Here is a 17,896-nt window from a genome sequence, read left to right on the forward strand (position 1 = left end):
CACTAGCTATCTACCTTACGTTTGGTAGTGTATATATGTCCATGCCTCTCTTTCGCTTTGTCACAGCTTACCCTTCCCCCTCCCCATATCCTCAAGTCCATTCTCTAGTAGGTCTGTGTCTTTATTCCTGTCTTACCCCTATGTTCTTCATGACATTTTTTTTTCTTAAATTCCATATATATGTCAGCATACAGTTTTTGTCTTTCTCTTTCTGACTTACTTCACTCTGTATGACAGACTCTAGGTCCATCCACCTCATTACATATAGCTCAATTTCATTTCTTTTTATGGCTGAGTAATATTCCATTGTATATATGTGCCACACCTTCTTTACCCATTCATCTGATGATGGGCACTTAGGTTGTTTCCATCTCCGGGCTATTGTAAATAGGGCTGCTATGAACATTTTGGTACATGTCTCTTTTTGAATTATGGTTTTCTCAGGGTATATGCCCAGTAGTGGGATTGCTGGGTCATATGGTAGTTCTATTTGTAGTTTTTTAAGGAACCTCCATACCGTTCTCCATAGTGGCTGTACCAATTCACATTCCCACCAGCAGTGCAAGAGTGTTCCCTTTTTTCCACACCCTCTCCAGCATTTATTGTTTCTAGATTTTTTGATGATGGCCATTCTGACTGGTGTGAGATGATATCTCATTGTAGTTTTGATTTGCATTTCTCTAATGATTAATGATGTTGAGCATTCTTTCATGTGTTTGTTGGCAGTCTGTATATCTTCTGTGGAGAAATGTCTATTTAGGTCTTCTGCCCATTTTTGGATTGGGTTGTTTGTTTTTTTGTTATTGAGCTGCATGAGCTGCTTATAAATTTTGGAGATTAATCCTTTGTCAGTTGCTTCATTTGCAAATATTTTATCCCATTCTGAGGGTTGTCTTTTGGTCTTGTTTATGGTTTCCTTTGCTGTGCAAAAGCTTTTAAGTTTCATTAGGTCCCATGTGTTTATTTTTGTCTTTATTTCCATTTCTCTAGGAGGTGGGTCAAAAAGGATCTTGCTGTGATTTATGTCATAGAGTGTTCTGCCTATGTTTTCCTCTAAGAGTTTGATAGTGTCTGGCCTTACATTTAGGTCTTTAATCCATTTTGAGCTTATTTTTGTGTATGGTGTTAGGGAGTGATCTAATCTCATACTTTTACAAGTCCCTATCCAGTTTTCCCAGCACCACTTATTGAAGAGACTGTCCTTTCTCCACTGTACATTCCTGCCTCCTTTATCAAAGATAAGGTGACCATATGTCTGTGGGTTTAACTCTGGGCTTTCTATCCTGTTCCATTGATCTATCTTTCTGTTTTTGTGCCAGTACCATACTGTCTTGATTACTGTAGCTTTGTGGTATAGTCTGAAGTCCGGGAGCCTGATTCCTCCAGCTCCATTTTTCGTTCTCAAGATTGCTTTGGCTATTCGGGGTCTTTTGTGTTTCCATACAAATTGTGAAATTTTTTGTTCTAGTTCTGTGAAAAATGCCAGTGGTAGTTTGATAGGGATTGCATTGAATCTGTAGATTGCTTTGGGTAGTAGAGTCATTTTCACAATGTTGATTCTTCCAATCCAAGAACATGGTACATCTCTCCATCTATTTGTATCATCTTTAATTTCTTTCATCAGTGTCTTATAATTTTCTGCATACAGGTCTTTTGTCTCCTTAGGTAGGTTTATTCCTAGATATTTTATTCTTTTTGTTGCAATGGTAAATGGGAGTGTTTCCTTGATTTCACTTTCAGATTTTTCATCATTAGTATATAGGAATGCCAGAGATTTCTGTGCATTAATTTTGTATCCTGAAACTTTACCAAATTCATTGATTAGCTCTAGTAGTTTTCTGGTAGCATCTTTAGGATTCTCTATGTATAGTATCATGTCATCTGCAAACAGTGACAGCTTTACTTCTTTTCCAATTTGGATTCCTTTTATTTCCTTTTCTTCTCTGATTGCTGTGGCTAAAACTTCCAAAACTATGTTGAATAAGAGTGGTGAGAGTGGGCAACCTTGTCTTGTTCCTGATCTTAGTGGAAATGGTTTCCGTTTTTCACCATTGATGACGATGCTGGCTGTGGGTTTGTCATATATGGCCTTTATTATGTTGAGGAAAGTTCCCTCTATGCCTACTTTCTGCAGGGTTTTTATAGTAAATGGGTGTTGAACTTGTCGAAAGCTTTCTCTGCATCTATTGAGATGATCATATGGTTTTTCTCCTTCAATTTGTTAATATGGTGTATCACGTTGATTGATTTGCGTATATTGAAGAATCCTTGCATTCCTGGAATAAACCCCACTTGATCATGGTGTATGATCCTTTTAATGTGCTGTTGGATTCTGTTTGCTAGTATTTTGTTGAGGAATTTTGCATCTATGTTCATCAGTTGTTTAAATCTTTATAATGGTTTCTTTTGCTTCTCTTTGTGGCCCAATTTACCTAACCATTGTAGTTTATTAAATATCCTTGGGACAATAATTTTTCTTTTTGGACAGATGCCACAAAACTGAGTTACAATGAACACTGCTGTAATGTCTGAACTCTGTTCATCAAAACAATTTCTCCCTGCATGTTTGCTTGCTGCTTTCAAGTTCTTTCCTGACCAGGTTCTAAAAGTTCTTTAGCTTGGGCTCTCTGATGCCACTGCTCTGATTAACTAGCTAATTAGCTAATTCTTCCCCTGAGAATTTGCTATTTGAGATCCACTTTTCTACATACTGCTATTACTTAATCTTTAATATTTTTTTTTACTAGGAAAGAATACATGTATAGATTCAGCTCTTATTCTACACAAAACTGTAATAATAGATAGCTTTTTAAATTATAAAAGAATTTCCCAACCAATCAAAATACTGTATCATTCAACTTATAGTTTAAGACAATAGGGTCTAGAACCAGAGTCTGGTTAAAAATTCTGTCTCTGTTACTAGTTGTATGACCTTGGGTAAACTATTTAACCTCTGTGCTTTAATTTCCTAATGTCTAAAATGAAGACAATAACAGTATCTACACATAGGGCAGTTCTGAGGATTGATTAAAAGAGATATAAAATAGCACTTTTCTGGCTTACAAAAATGCTTAGCAAAAGTTAGATTTTATAATCATTATCATCAGTATCTCTGACATTCAGCTCTGAGATGAAAGTTACATTACAAAAATGCCTTAAGATTTTTTATCAACTACAATAAACACCAGAAACAGTTTAACTTGGGTTCATGACAAAGACTTTTCATAAGGTAACAAATATGTCATCTCTAAATATTTTCAAAATAATTAAATAAGCATTTGTTTTAAAACAAAGTTATATTTTGTTTTTGGTGAGATGAACAGTTTCTCTATTTTGGAGTTGGAAATTTCTTTAAAAAATTAACTTTATTGAGGTATAATTGCTTAGAATAAAATGCACCTGTTTAAAGCATACAATTTTTTTTTTTTTTTTTTTTTTTTGCTGTATGCGGGCCTCTCACTGTTGTGGCCTCTCCCATTGCGGAGCACAGGCTCTGGACGCACAGGCTCAGCGGCCATGGCTCATGGGTCCAGCCGCCCCGTGGCATGTGGGATCTTCCTGGACCGGGGCACGAACCCGCGTCCCCTGAAACGGCAGGCTGACTCTCAACCACTTAAAAGCATACAATTTGATGAGGTTTGACAATATTTACACCTGTGTAATCTCTACCACGATCAAGATATTAAACATTTCCATCATCCCAAATCTTATCCCCCTTACCAGTCAATCCTTACCCTACCTCCAGCCTAGGCAACTACTGATCTACTCTAGACAGTGGTTCTCAAAGTGTGCCCTAGGGGATCGAGAAGTCAAAACTATTTTCACAATAAAATTAAGATTTTTTTCACACCTTTCATTCTTATTCTTTCGTTGAGTGTACAGTGGAGTTTTCCAGAGGCTGGCTACATGATGTCAGATATCATAACAGACTGAATTCAGAAGCAGATATGAGAATTTAGCTATCTTCTATTAAGCCAGACATTAAAGAGATTTGCAAAAATATAAATGTCACTCTTCTTACTGAAATAGTTTTGTTTTTTAAAAATTAAAGCATGTTATTTATATTAACATGTAATAGGTTACTGTTATTTTATTTTACTTTTTAAAAAAATATTTACTTATTTAATTAATTAATTTATTTGGCTGCTTTGGTTCTTAGTTGCAGCACGCAGGATCTTCGTTGAAGCATGTGGGATCTTTTGTTGCGACATGCTGGCCCTTCATTGCAGCATGCAGGCTTCTCTCTAGTTGTGGCGTGTGGGTTTTCTCTTCTCTAGTGGAGGTGCATGAGCTCAGTGGTTGTGGTGCGTGGGCTTAGTTGCCCCGCCGCATGTGGGATCTTAGTTCCCCGACCCGGGATAGAACCCATGTCCCCTGCATTGGAAGGTGGATTCTTTATCACTGGATCACAAGCGCAGTCCTGGGTTATTGTTATTTTAAACTGAATTAATACATACTAATTTTTTTCTCAGTTTCATTTTCTAATATAGTTAATATCAATAGATACAGCCCACAAGATAAAAGCTCTTTGGAGTCCTTAATATTTTAGTATAAAAAAGTCTTTGGCTAAGATGTTGGACTAGATGATAGTTCCTAATTTTAAAATGCTATGATTCCATAGTATGTGAAAGCTATGTGTAGAATTTTCAATCAAGTATTCACTTGTAACAATGAAATACTGGTCTAAATGTGCTGATATATCTCAGCATAACCTAAAGCAAATATAACCATTTTAACCATTTAAAACAGAGGAAAACTAGATTATAACTTTCTCTTGAAAGGGACCACGCCATCTAATTTTTTGTACTTTGACAACATCTAGCTCAATGTATGGCTATAAGAATCCCTTCCATTAGAATTAATAAAAAAAGTAATTACCTTTTACCAAATACAGAGGCTTTTCTTTCAGATGTGGGTTTGTTTATATTCAATTTTCCAAAGGTTGATTTCTCTTTGCTTTAAGAAAAGGAGAAAAACAAACTCTTTAAATAAGTGGAAAAATATTAGTTCAAGAAACTTTTGTAAATACATTGGAACCAACCCCTCTTCCTCATTACCTATAAGAATAATTCAAAATCATGAAAATTTTTAGCAGCAATCATAGCTAACAAAAATAGGATAGGCTTACAACATAGTATGAGTTTTAACACTAAAATGTTAAGAAAAAAGGAGGAAAACCCCCCATATCTACATTGTAATTTTAATTATCCTAAAATATGTACATTTATGGATAACAACTTCAAAGGAAAAGAAATGACTTAAAAATAGATATTTTCAATCATAGATTGATAGCCACACTTAAAATTTTTTCTTTTGAGGCTCACTCTTTATTAGACTGCAGCTACACTTAAGAACATACATTACGTCAATTACAAACCAGAAACATTGACAAAGGCAGCCTTTTAGCTTTGAATGCAATTCAAGGCACAAATCTTTTGGAGTAGTAATGTGCAACAGTACAAAACATTTCTCTGATTTCAGAAGAAAAAAATGTATAAATATTTCAAATTTCTAAAAGTAGCAGAGGCTCATACTATGTAAACCCAAGTAACTTAAGAACAGTTAGCAAGTAACTTGTACCTTGGTCATAGAGAAGGACTGATAGCACTCAACATGGTTACAAATAGCCTTCTCTTAATTGTAAGAAATTCATTCATAGGGAAAAATTAGTTTATGATTTTAAGTTTTTTTCCCCTCATTTTCTTTTTTATTAAAAAAATTAAAAAAAAATTGAAGTCCAGTTGATTTACAATGTTTCAGGTGTATAGCAAAGTGACTGAGAGATACACACACACACACACACACATACCCATACTTTTTCGGATTCTTTTCAATTACAGATCATTACAGGATATTGACTACAGTGATAGCAAGTTCTTTTGGGCACCTTTCTTTCCCAGTGAATCCTGAGGAAATAGTTTGGAGAAGTGGTGTTCTGTAGGCTGCTACTCAACTGCAGCTAATTGTCAGGGCAAATAATACCTTTCATTGAGAACTGTGCTAGTTGGATACACCTCAGTAAATAGAAGTTACAGCAGAGAACCTGCTCAAACAAGCAGCTCTACGGTAAAGGGGGAAAATAAAAGAGTGAAAGAGTGCTGAAAAGGAATTAGCAGTCCCTCAGGGATTGCCTAGCAAAAGACGTGGCTTTGGAGATTTAACTATCAAATGAGATAAAACACAACACCTAGTAACATGCCCACTTTTAGCCTTCACTGACTCCAAATTAGGTACCACTGAGAACAGATAAGATTCATCACAATATCACTCATACTACATCTTTGTATTAACCTCCTTTACAGATTTCTTTGCCAAAGACAATAAGGCATAGGTACTCACGTTTGAGGGGTATGGAGGCCTGGTTTATTTAAGTCCTGGGATCTTAATTCCTGCATAGAGAGGCGGCCAGCACCACCGGTGGAAAATGAACTGCGTTTCATGCTTATGACCTGCATTCACGAATTTGGTAATGAACAAGTCTTTCCAGACACAGATGGTACATTAAGCAACAACTATTATCTTTACCCTCAAACAGAAAGGCAGCCAAGTTTCACTGTTTTTTCAAGATAATCTTTCCCGGGCTATCTTTGCTTGTTCATGTAAGGTGAAGTCCTCATTTGCAGGGAACATCTATCCATTTAAAAATATTCAACACACATAAACACTTACTAACTGCCTACCATGTACAAGGGAGTGTACAAGCAATGCAAACAATACAAAGGTGAATAAGGTATGATTCCTACCTTCACAGGATATTTATGGTAGTTAAACTCCTAAATCCTAACTCAGACCACATCACCACTGTTGGCTGTGCCTATTTCAATGGGAAGTCAGAGGCTACTGACAAGAACTACCTCTGATGTTTCCTTTTCTTTGGTCTTGGAACAGAGCTATTCAGTTTTCTTTTCCTAATGTCCATCTCCCCTGCTCTGTCCTTAACCTACTGTTTCCCATTTACATTATTCAATTACTGCCCCTCGTGCTTCAATCTCCCTCTCATCAAGGATAAATTATCTGGTCTACAGACTGCTTCCATTTTCTCAGACCACATTCACATCTCATTCCCTTCCCATCTACTGAAACAGTTGCCTCCTGAGATACTCATGACTGACAAATCTTTTGATCCTATCTTAACTCTGAGACATTAGACACTATACACCTAGCCCTTCCAGGTCCTGTCCTGGTTTCCAAGAAAGTGAACATCTGTGGTTATCCTTTTACTTCTTGGGGCTCTCCTTTGTCTTTTAAACTGATTACACTCTTTCCTTCTTTGTTTGGCTATTTCTTCTTCAGTATACGCTTCTGATCTATTAAACTTTTCCACTCTCACCTATCTGTCCACTCCCAATCTCCACTTAAAATGTACTCTTAAAATCTGAGGTTAAGACTTTCAGATGTACTCCTTACACGGCCACCAGGATGTTACACTAGTATCTCAAACGCACCATAGCAAACAGTTTTTCATCTCGTCCTTCCTCTCCCTGCTCCCATCCATTCTTCCCCTTTTCCTCTCTCCATGTCCTCTTCACCCCACCAGTGTCACCTTGGCCTTCCCCTTCTCCCTTGGAAAATCACTGCCATAAGAAATTTATTGGACTCCGGGAAACTAGCGCCTCGAACAGATGGGGCCCGGGGGCCGGTTACAACAGCAAACACCAAACCGTCGCTCCTCAGGGCCCGTGAATCTAACTTTTTGGCGCCCTGGCGTTCTCCCTCTAGCCCAGTGCTGCCGGAACAAAATTAACGCAAAGTCATTAGTCACCTTTCTTCCAGCTTCCCGATACGACGCAGGGACCGAACTGTTGTAAACCGTGCTATTGCCCGCTAGACAAGACGTCAGCCGCCAAAACACAACCACCTTCCTTCACCCGCCGGCGCCGTTCGAATTTTAAAATCTCCGGCGGCGCTGACGTCATCGCGCACGACATGCGCGCGCGTGCGCAACTCTCGCGCGCCGCTCGTCGCCGGAACTCTGCGTGTTGGTGAAGTGCCGCCGCCTCACGGGGGCGCTCGGGCGTCTCCCGGCAGCTGTAAGCGTCCTCTGCAAAGTCTGGCCCGACCCTTAAAATTTAGCTGTGAACACCCGAGCGCTTTACGTCCCTGAGTAGCGAGAAGAGCGCTCCAGGTAGCCCTAGAAACGTTTTTTCCGTAGAGCAACATGGCGGCTCCCGCTGACTGTTAGAAAAGGAGATTTTTTTTTTTCCTTTGCCCTGAAAGGAGTGTCTTTCAGGACCACTGTTTAGATGGGTGCTGTTTCATGAAGCAAGTCTGGGAAGGCGGGGTGCACTTTTCTGACAAGGGAGGCGGCGAGGTAGGAGATAGGGACGGCCGAGTGTGGGGGCACAGTCGGCCCCAGGGTAGCGCTGCTGAGGCCGCCGCCAGGGTTCGGGCTCAGAGCTTGAGCGCTCTCTGGGATTCCAGGTGCTCTAGCGGTGGCCTGCGCAAAGCTGGAGGATCCAGTGTGGAGCCGAGAATTAGGAGAGAAAAGTGACCTGAGCACAGTAGGTTACTTTGCTAAAATATGACATCCCCCCTTCCCTGCGTTTGAGGCAAACACAGCCCCAAACTTGGAGAGTGGTGGGTGGCGGGAGGGGAGCTCAGAGCCGAAGTCTGGATACCTGGGTTTTGTAGCAATTGTGCCATCAACCAGTTGTAATTTTGGGCACGTCACCTTTCCTGAGTTTAGTACTTAATTAGGAAAGTTGGGTTTTACTTCTAGTGTCTAATTCTCAGAGGTGCTTGTTTGTTTTAAAGGAAGAGAATGTCTGTGGTGCGTGAGCTATCACCAGGATGGTTACTGGATCATCTTTCTTTCATTAACAAGATAAGTTATGAACTTCACCAGCATCATGCGCCTTGTTGCAGTAAAAATGAGCCTACTTCTTCTGTTCACCTTGATACTCTTTACATGGATTCTGTGTCCTCTTTTGGAGCCTCTGCTACTTGTATTGCTTCTACCACTAAGCCAGAAAATGATGATGGAGGAAATTGTGAAATGTTCATACAAAAATATGTTTTTCGATCTGAACTGTTTGATGTCACCAAACCTTATATAACTTCTGCTAGTCACAAAGAATGCCAACAAAGTAATGAAAAGGAAGATGTAGTAAATGATGTTAAGAAAGAAATCTCCATTTCTGTTAATGGGAAGGTAATAAGTTTTAAGAAATTTAAATTTTTCTACAGAGAACACAAATTTATTATTCCAGCATCTCAAATATCTTGTGATTTACTAAGTATAAAGAATAGTCAATAAAGCATAATAAGACTTTAGCACATCCAGAGTGATTTTTAACTTTTTGCTAACATTCTACCATTTTTAGAAGACCAAATTTACGTATTTCAGAAGTAAGCCAAGTTGATTCAAAAGTGAATGCTCTGTAAATTAAACAAACAAAACTAAGTAACAAAAAAAGAAACCCTGTCTGCCTAGGTTTTCGTATTAATTGCATGTTTTTACACCTATTTTTGCCCAAAAGTATGTTTCTTTCTCTGTAAAATTCTAAAGCAGTATATAACAGTATAAAGGGAGAATTTTAGAGATTTATCCTTTGGGGATAAGCTTGTATAATAAATGTTTGGAAGAAGGGTGATATTTTTGAAAAATTTCTAGTGATAAAATTAGACAGCTACTATGGAAAATATATTTTCTTAAAGTATATATATTTGTATACACATTGGTGCAATCAAAAGTTTTGAGAGTGCCATATAGAGTCAAATTAATTATGCTTGAATACTTTTTATGTATTTGAAGAGCTCAGAGGTGATTATACAAAGTCCATTTCAGATAGATTATATTAATATTTTCTTTGTTAGAGATAGGAATTACATTCATTATTCTCCCAATAAATGTTTGAGATCTTTCTATGTGCTGTTGTACAAAGAGTGATGAAACAAGATAAATATAATCTCTGCCTTTTTTAGATCTTACAATTGAGTGGGGAAGAAAGATACTAAATAAGAAAGCATGTTGAAAATTAGAATAAGGAAAGTAATAGAGAGTCCATGTATTTATTCAGCCAAAGAACTTTTGTTGTTAGCCTGCTAGGAGTTATGCCACCATGTAGGCACTGAGATTTCAGCAATGAAAAGTACAAAGTCCCTGCTCTATATTGCAGACTTACATGTTCTTTGCTATGGAGTTGTTAGATGTAGAACAGTGTTAATATATCTTATTTATACCTAATCCTCAGATTACATATAAAGATCTATTAAAAGGACATTGCAAATTGTTTTGTTGTAGAAATTAAGAAAGTTCAGAATAATTATACCGTATATCAACTGATAGATGACACTGGTGACTCATACAGTGTCACAGTTTCGTTGTGTTCTGTGGATGTCAGTGCCATTTTAGTATGTCATACTAGTTCTTACTAATAGTAGATAACGCCTACATGGCCTTTTATCACCCATTAAGTTTGTAATAATAATGATTATTATTATTTGGGAAATCTTACCTCCCCAGTCCATACTCTTTGCACTTATTTCGACCTCAGTAGTTAATTATCACCTCTTAAAGAATGAGATACACAATATGGAAAATGTGAAAAAGAAAAAAGAAGTACTAATATATTTCAAAATGTCATTATTTTGATGGATGGCCACATAATTTTTTTCCCTGTAATTTACTCTTTAGAAGCGTAAGAGATGTGTTGTTTTCAATCAAGGTGAATTGGATGCTATGGAATACCATACAAAGGTACGGTGTAAAATATTCATTGATAACTTTGGAAGTTTAATGTGAACTAGTATAAATAAATGGACAACATAAATAAGGATGTTCTTAAAAATCAATCAGTCATTAAAAAAATATTATTATTTATTTATTTATATTTACTTTTGGCTGTGTTGGGTTTTAATTGCTGCTGCCGGGCTTCCTCTAGTTGTGGCCAGCCAGGGCTACTCTTCATTATGGTGCACAGGCTTCTCATTGCGGTGGCTTCTCTTGTTGCGGAGCATGGGCTCTAGGTGTGCGGGCTTCAGTAGTTGTGGCTCATGGGCTTAGTAGTTGTGGCTTGTGGGCTCAGTAGTTGTGGCTCACGGGCTCTAGAGTGCAGGCTCAGTAGTTGTGGCGCACAGGCTTAGTTGCTCTGCGGCATGTGGGATCTTCCTGGACCAGTGCTTGAACCCGTGTCCCCTGCATTGGCAGGCGAATTCTCAACCACTGCGCCACCAGGGAAGTCCCTCAAGCAATCATTTTGATCAAGGTTAGAATTTAACAGTGGAGTGATTTATCATTACTTTTATTGTAATGAACAATTTAAACCAATTTTTATTAAAATCTCATATACTTCTCATTTACATATTTAACATAAGTAAACTTATGCTATATTGGTTAAGTCCAGAAATTTTCTGAGTTATAAAAGCCTACTGTCAGTAGGTAAAACAACTTAAGATAGTGGCAGAAGAAAGTGAATAATATGAAGGATGTATTTCTAGAACTTAGAGGTTACTGAGATCTGGGAGTTAAAGAAATGAGAGGAAACAGAGGGTACAAATTGTTTTAGATCTCATTGTCTTTCCTACTTTTATTTACTTAATCTTTAATTGCTGACATTTAGGTATAGTATGCACATGTCATTTTCTGTATTTATGTGTGGTATCTGCAGGATAAATTTCGACAAGTCAGATTTCTGGGTCAGAGGGTTTGAACATTTTGATAGATACTGCCAAATCGCTGCTATGGAGATTGTATCATCTTATTAGCACACCAGAAATGTATAATTTTGCCTGTTTTCCCACATCCTCACCATTACAGTATATTATCATTTTTGATGTTTGCCAATCTAATAGTTGAAAAATAGTATTTTAGTATGGCTTTAATTTGCATTTCTTATTATGAATGTAGTTATGCATTGTAATGTATGTTTAAAATTCATTTGTATTTCTCTTATGTGAACTGTTTGTTTCTTTTGCATACTTAAAAAAATTGGATTCTTCTTTTTCTTACTGATTTATAGGAGCTCTTTATATGCTAGGGAAATTAGGTCTTTGTCTATCATGTAAATTACAAGCATATTTTTCCCAGTTTGTCATTTTAATTTTAATTATGATTTTTTTGGGTTTTGTTTTGCCATGCAGACAATATTGTATTTTCATTTAGTTGAATTTATTCATTTTTTCCTTTTATGACTTCTGAATTTTGGAATCATAAGTAGAGAAGTATTCTTTCTTCAAGGTTTTAAAATAATTTCCCATGTTTTATTCTAGAACATTTATGGTTTTACTTCAAATTTATATCTTGATCCATTTAGACTTTATCCTGGTATACAGTGTGAGGTATGGATCCAATTGATTATCTATATGTCCTACCATTATTCATGCAGTTTTTCCCTCCTTATATGAGATGCTTGATATACTAAATTCACCTAAGTATTTGAGTTTATTTCTGGACTTTAAGTCATACTTGTTTGTCTCACTATTTATTTGCCAATCTCTTTTGAGATTTTATAATGTGAATATGTTTTAATATCTTATCTGGTAGTACTTATTCCCCACCCTCCACCCCCCCCCCCAACTCTGGGCCATCTTCTCATTGCTACTTTTTACAGAATTTTCCTGGGCTTTTTGTTTATTTTCCCATATGAATTTTAGGATCAATTTTAGTGTCTGGTTAGAAAAAAAAACCTATTGGAATTTTTATGGCAATCAAATTTATAAACATTTACTATTAGCATCTTTAAGATGTTGTGATCCTACTCCAAAACATAAATGTGTCTTTTCATTTGTTTAAGTTTCTGTTGTTAGTCTGTAAAATTTTCTTTATATAGATCTAGCATTAATTTAAAAAAAATTGAATGTCTTGATTTTTGAGGTAATAATTATAACTCTTGCAAATATTAATAGTTTTACTTAACACCTCTGTAATTATTATATCCCTAATTTATTTATCTTCTCTAATTGTATAGGCTGGAAAATATGATACAATATTAAGTAACATTTGTGAGAGTATCTATCCTTGTCCCTGACTTTGTAGGAGATGATTTCCTCTCCACTGGGTTTTGGGCTGAGTTGGAAATAGCATGTTAAAGAAGTTTCCGTGTATGCTTATTTATGAGTGTTATTATCAACTGTGGTTACTGAATTTTATCAAATGTTTTTTAAGCATCTATGGAGATTGAATGGATGATTTTTCTCCTAATATTTTCCTTTGATTTTTAATCATATGTAACCACCTTCATTTGTAGTATATATTTCAAATGACCATGATGTATTATTTTTTTAAATGTTCTGCTGGATTTTGTTTGCTACTATTTTATTTGGAACAGTCGTAAGTGAGATTGGTCTGATATATTTAATTTTTTTGTTTTATATATATAATTATATACAGATATTTACATATTTCAGTATTGGAAGTTTTTCTTTTTTTCTCCCCAATTCTCTGGAGTAATCTGTTCTTTAAAAGTTTGGTAGAGCTCCCCTTTGCATCCATCTCAGTATGTTGCTTTTTTGTGGGGATACTTCTTTGACAGCTTTTCCTTTTTCCTCTTTGGAAATCAATTTTAGATTAGAAAAAATTCTTTTGTAGTCAACCTTGGTAAATTATGTTATCTTAGAATATTATCCATTTCATCTAATTTTTCAAATTTGTTTATGCATAGTCTGTTTCTATGGTTATTTTGCCTTCACTATTTATGTTGTATGTTTACTCCCTTTTCCTTGATAGATTAGTTAATGCTTTGCCTAATTTATTAGTTGTTTTTGAAATTAATTTACCTTAAAAATGTCTAACTTATTTCTGCTTTAATCCATTTTAATTTATTCCTTCTGCTTTTCTCATTTTTTGACTTTTTGAGTTGTCTTAGTTCATTTTTTTTTCTTCTTTTTTTTTTTTGGATGGAAGTATTCAATGTTATGATTTTTTTCTTGGGGCACTGCAGCATACCATAGGTTCTGATATGTTGTGTTGTAATTGTCATGATGTGATATTTCATTGATATATCATGGTTTTCTAGAGATTTGCTTAAGAGTTGTTTGTAATAGAGTTTTAAATTTCCATGTTGGAATGGTATTTTTGGTTTGATGGTTAATGTTATATTTATCCATAAAAAAATGCCAAATTGCTTTCCAAAGTAGTTGTACTGTTTTGCATTTCCCACCAGCAAAGTATGAGAGCTCTCTTTGCTTCATATCCTCACTAGCATGATATCATCAGATTTTTGATTTTAAGAATTCTTTTAAGTGTGTAGTGGTATTTTATTGAGGTTTTAACTTGCATTTCCTTAATGACTAATAATGTTGAGAATCTTTTCATTTGCTATACATCCATATACATCCATCTGCTATACATTCTTTGTTGAAGTTTTCATAGGGTCAGTGTTTTTTCATCCTTGAATATTTGAAATAATTCACCAGTGAAATTATCTAGGCCTGGAGTTTCCTTTTGGGGAAGGTTTTTAGGAACAATATAAGGTTCTTTAATAGATAACAGAGATTTTCAGATTTTCTGCTTTTGCTTATGTCAATTTTGGCAAGTTGTATTTTCTAAGAAATTTGTTTCATCCAACTTGTCAAATTTATTGGCATGAAGTCGTTCATAGTATTCTCTTATAATGCTTTTAATGTCTGTAGGATTTGTGATGATAAGTTATACCCCTTTTCATTCCTGATGTTGGTGATTTGTATTCTTTCCTTTTCTTGCCAGGGGCTTGTTATTTTGTTGTTGTTGTTTTTTCAAAGAACCAGCTTTTCTTTTCTTTTTTTTTTTTTACTGTGGCAAAATATACATAAAATAAAATTTACCACTTTAACCATTTTTAGGTGTACAATTCAGTTGTACTGAGTACATTCACATTGTTTTGTAACCATCACCGTTATTTATCTCCTGAATGATTTTTTTTTCCCCCAACAGGGAAGTGCCTATTTATATATATTTTTGTAAATGGACATTTGGGATGTTTCCACCTTTTAGCTATTGTGAATAATGCTGCTATGAACATGAGTGTACAAATATCAGTTCCAGTCCCTGCTTTCAGTTTTTTTGGGAATATACCCAGAAGTGGAATTATTGGATCATATAATAATTCTAATTTTTTGAGGAACTGCCTTATTGTCTTCCACAGTGGTTGTACCATTTTACATTCCCACCAGCAATGCATAAGGGTTTCCAGTTTCTCCATATCCATGTCAGCACTTATTTTCTGTTTTTGTTTTTTTAACAGCCATTCTAATGGATGTGAGTGGTGTTTCACTGTGTTTTTTTTTTTTTTTTTTTTTTTTTGCGGTATGCGGGCCTCTCACTGTTGTGGCCTCCCCCGTTGCGGAGCACAGGCTCCGGACGCGCAGGCTCCGGACACGCAGGCTCAGCGGCCATGGCTCACGGGCCCAGCCGCTCTGCGGCATATGGGATCCTCCCAGACCGGGGCACGAACCTGTATCCCCTGCATCGGCAGGCGGACTCTCAACCACTTGCGCCACCAGGGAGGCCCTCACTGTGGTTTTGATATGCATTCTTCTGATGATTTATGATGTTGAGCATATTTTTATGTGCTGTTGGCCGTTTGTATGTCTTTTTTGGAGAAATGTCTGTTCATGTCCCTATTCGTGTCCTTCACTCATTTTTAAATTGGGTTTTTGATGTTGTTATTGAGTTCTAGGAGTTTTGTTCTTTTTTTTGGCCGCACTGCACAGCTTTTGGGATCTTAGTTCCCTGACTGGGGATCGAACCTGCGCCCTTGGCAGTGAAAGCTTGGAGTCCTAACCACTGGACCGCCAGGGAATTCCCTAGGAGTTCTTTTATATTCTGGATATCAATCCCTTATCAGACACATGAACTGATGTCAAGTATATTCAAAGAACCAGCTTTTAACTTAGTTAATTTTCTTTACTGTCTATCTATTTTCTATTTTGTTGATATCTGTTCTCTATTATTTTCTTCCTTTTGGTTTACTTTGCTCTTTTTCTAACTTCTTAAAGTAGAAGCTTTTGTCAGTGAATTTAGATTTTTTAAAATATAAGCACTTAAAGCTATAAGTTTGCCTTGAATCATTGCTTTAGTTGCATTCCACATATTTTGATATTCTGTATTTTCACTTTCATTCACTTCAAAATATTTTCTAATTTCCTCTGTGATTTTATCTTTGACCTATATGAATTATTTAGAAGTCTGCTGTTTCATTCCTAGATATTTGGGGTTTATCTTGATATCTTCTTGTTATTGATTTCTAACTTAAATCCGTTGGGGTATAAGAATATATACTCTGATGATTTCAATTCTTTTAAATTTATCGAGCCTTGCTTTATAGTCCAGCATATGAATTACCTTTGTGACTGTATTGTGTGCTATTTTTAATGTATTTTTGAATACGTATTCTATAGTTGTTGGATGCAGTGTTCTATGAATGTCAGGTTAAGTTGGTAGTGTTGTTCAGAACTTCTGTCTTTATAGATTTTTGGTTTAATTGGTCTAACAATTACTGGGTAGATTTTTCTTAGGTGAGTTTAGAATGATGTTTTTAGACTAAGGCTGATTATTCCTTTTTACTGACACAAAATCTGTTATCTACCCAATACCCCTGTCAAGAACTGGGATGAACTGTCTGAGATTTTACTCTATTTGGAAGCTAACAAGTTAGCAAGTTTAGGTCTCAGATTTTATTAAAATAGATTTAGACCTAAGATTTTATTAAAATAAGGAGTTTATTGCTCCCTGCATAGCAGGAAGCATATACTTTTTGTTCATAGACTTCCCTTGTACTCCATGGGGACAATACCAAGGAGCCTTGGTGTATGCTCTGCATGCAGTAGATTTGGTTCATAGCTAAAGAACCCCAAGGTTAGGGAACCCCAGTTTTTTAAAATGGGTTGCAAACAAACCTGTCCAACCTTTTGTCCCAGAGTGAGCCTTTATTAACCTGGACAGCAAACAGATCTGCCTTCTGGCTTGGAGGGAGACATGATCTCTGTCTTCCATGCTATATGAATATCCTTGTGTTGGAGGAACTGATCTTGGGGATATGACCACTGGTTGACCTGGACACTTGGAGGCTCCTCACCCCTCCTTTGTCTTTGGACTGTACACTCTGCCCACTGTTCCCACAATGGGAGCTGTTTTCAAGGACATAGCCTTGAGAGAGTAAGCTGTTGTTGATACTATCTGGACTGTGTATGTGACTGAACCCAGTTAAGAACTCTGTATAAACTTTTAGGATTCTGAGCGACAGGTACAGAGATCTACTTGTCTTGCAGCCTCCCAAGACAAGCCTCGTTTGTAAGTTCTCTTGTTGTTAAACCTGCCATCTTCCCATCTAGAGTGGTCTGCCTCTTTTCTTTGGTCTCTCCTTGCCCTCTGTGTACGGGGGCCAGTTTCAGATTTCACCTGGGAAGCTCTTGAGGTTACAAACCAACACCTTGAAAATTTATTCTGGAAGAAAAGCTATCCATGCCTCTGCTCACACAGAGAGACCCATGGTGAAATGTCCTCCAATTGCCCTGTGAATCATGATGTTTTCTGGTCTGAGTGTTGGAAACAGGTACTATTCTTGGCCCTGTGAGAGCTCAAGACACTGTTTCTTTTGGTCCTCTTGGGTGGTTCTTTTCTTGGCCTTGGATAGTTCCCCCACACACTTGGAGTGGTCAGTATTTAGGGGAATTTCTCCAGTGTGACTACCTGCAGATCTACAGAGTTCTCTCTGTACAGCTCTTTCCTCTCTGATACTCTCCTGGGTACTCTGTCTTGGCCTCCCCATATTCTCAGCTCTGTCTCCTCAACTCTGGATTTCTTCTAGACTCTGCCCAGATTTTTCCTGTGCCTTGGAAAATCTCCAGGCAGTTAGCTGGGGCAGTCAAAGGGCTTACCTATGATTTCTTTCACTCTCCTTTGTTGCCTGATGTCCAGTGTCTTGAAAGCTTTTGTCCCTATTACTCCATCTTGGTCGGAAGTGGAAGTCTCTGGCTG

General features: G+C 36.7%; 2 protein-coding genes across 4 annotated transcripts in view; one reads left to right on the forward strand and one right to left on the reverse strand.

The window, feature by feature from the left end:
* Positions 1–7,888, reverse strand: part of NDC80 (NDC80 kinetochore complex component) — a 62,323-nt gene extending 54,435 nt beyond the window's left edge. The window contains exons 1-3 of the mRNA XM_060119517.1: positions 7,763–7,888; positions 6,340–6,449; positions 4,879–4,956 (exon numbers count right to left, since the gene is read on the reverse strand). Of these exons, the coding sequence (XP_059975500.1) occupies positions 4,879–4,956; positions 6,340–6,440 (179 nt within the window). The 5' untranslated portion in view covers positions 6,441–6,449; positions 7,763–7,888. The remainder of the gene's footprint in view (positions 1–4,878; positions 4,957–6,339; positions 6,450–7,762) is intronic.
* A 187-nt stretch (positions 7,889–8,075) lies between these two features.
* The window catches only part of METTL4 (methyltransferase 4, N6-adenosine), a 38,572-nt gene continuing 28,751 nt past the window's right edge, over positions 8,076–17,896 (forward strand). The window contains exons 1-3 of one of the 3 annotated variants that reach the window (XM_060119366.1): positions 8,076–8,125; positions 8,755–9,151; positions 10,637–10,699. In XM_060119366.1, the coding sequence (XP_059975349.1) occupies positions 8,762–9,151; positions 10,637–10,699 (453 nt within the window). In that variant the 5' untranslated portion in view covers positions 8,076–8,125; positions 8,755–8,761. Of the gene's footprint in view, positions 8,502–8,754; positions 9,152–10,636; positions 10,700–17,896 lie in introns of all 3 variants that reach the window. The other 2 variants (XM_060119364.1, XM_060119365.1) reach the window with 2 other exon arrangements.

Source organism: Mesoplodon densirostris, chromosome 15, assembly GCF_025265405.1.
Source record: "Mesoplodon densirostris isolate mMesDen1 chromosome 15, mMesDen1 primary haplotype, whole genome shotgun sequence".
In the NCBI taxonomy this organism is placed as follows: Eukaryota; Metazoa; Chordata; class Mammalia; order Artiodactyla; family Ziphiidae; genus Mesoplodon; species Mesoplodon densirostris.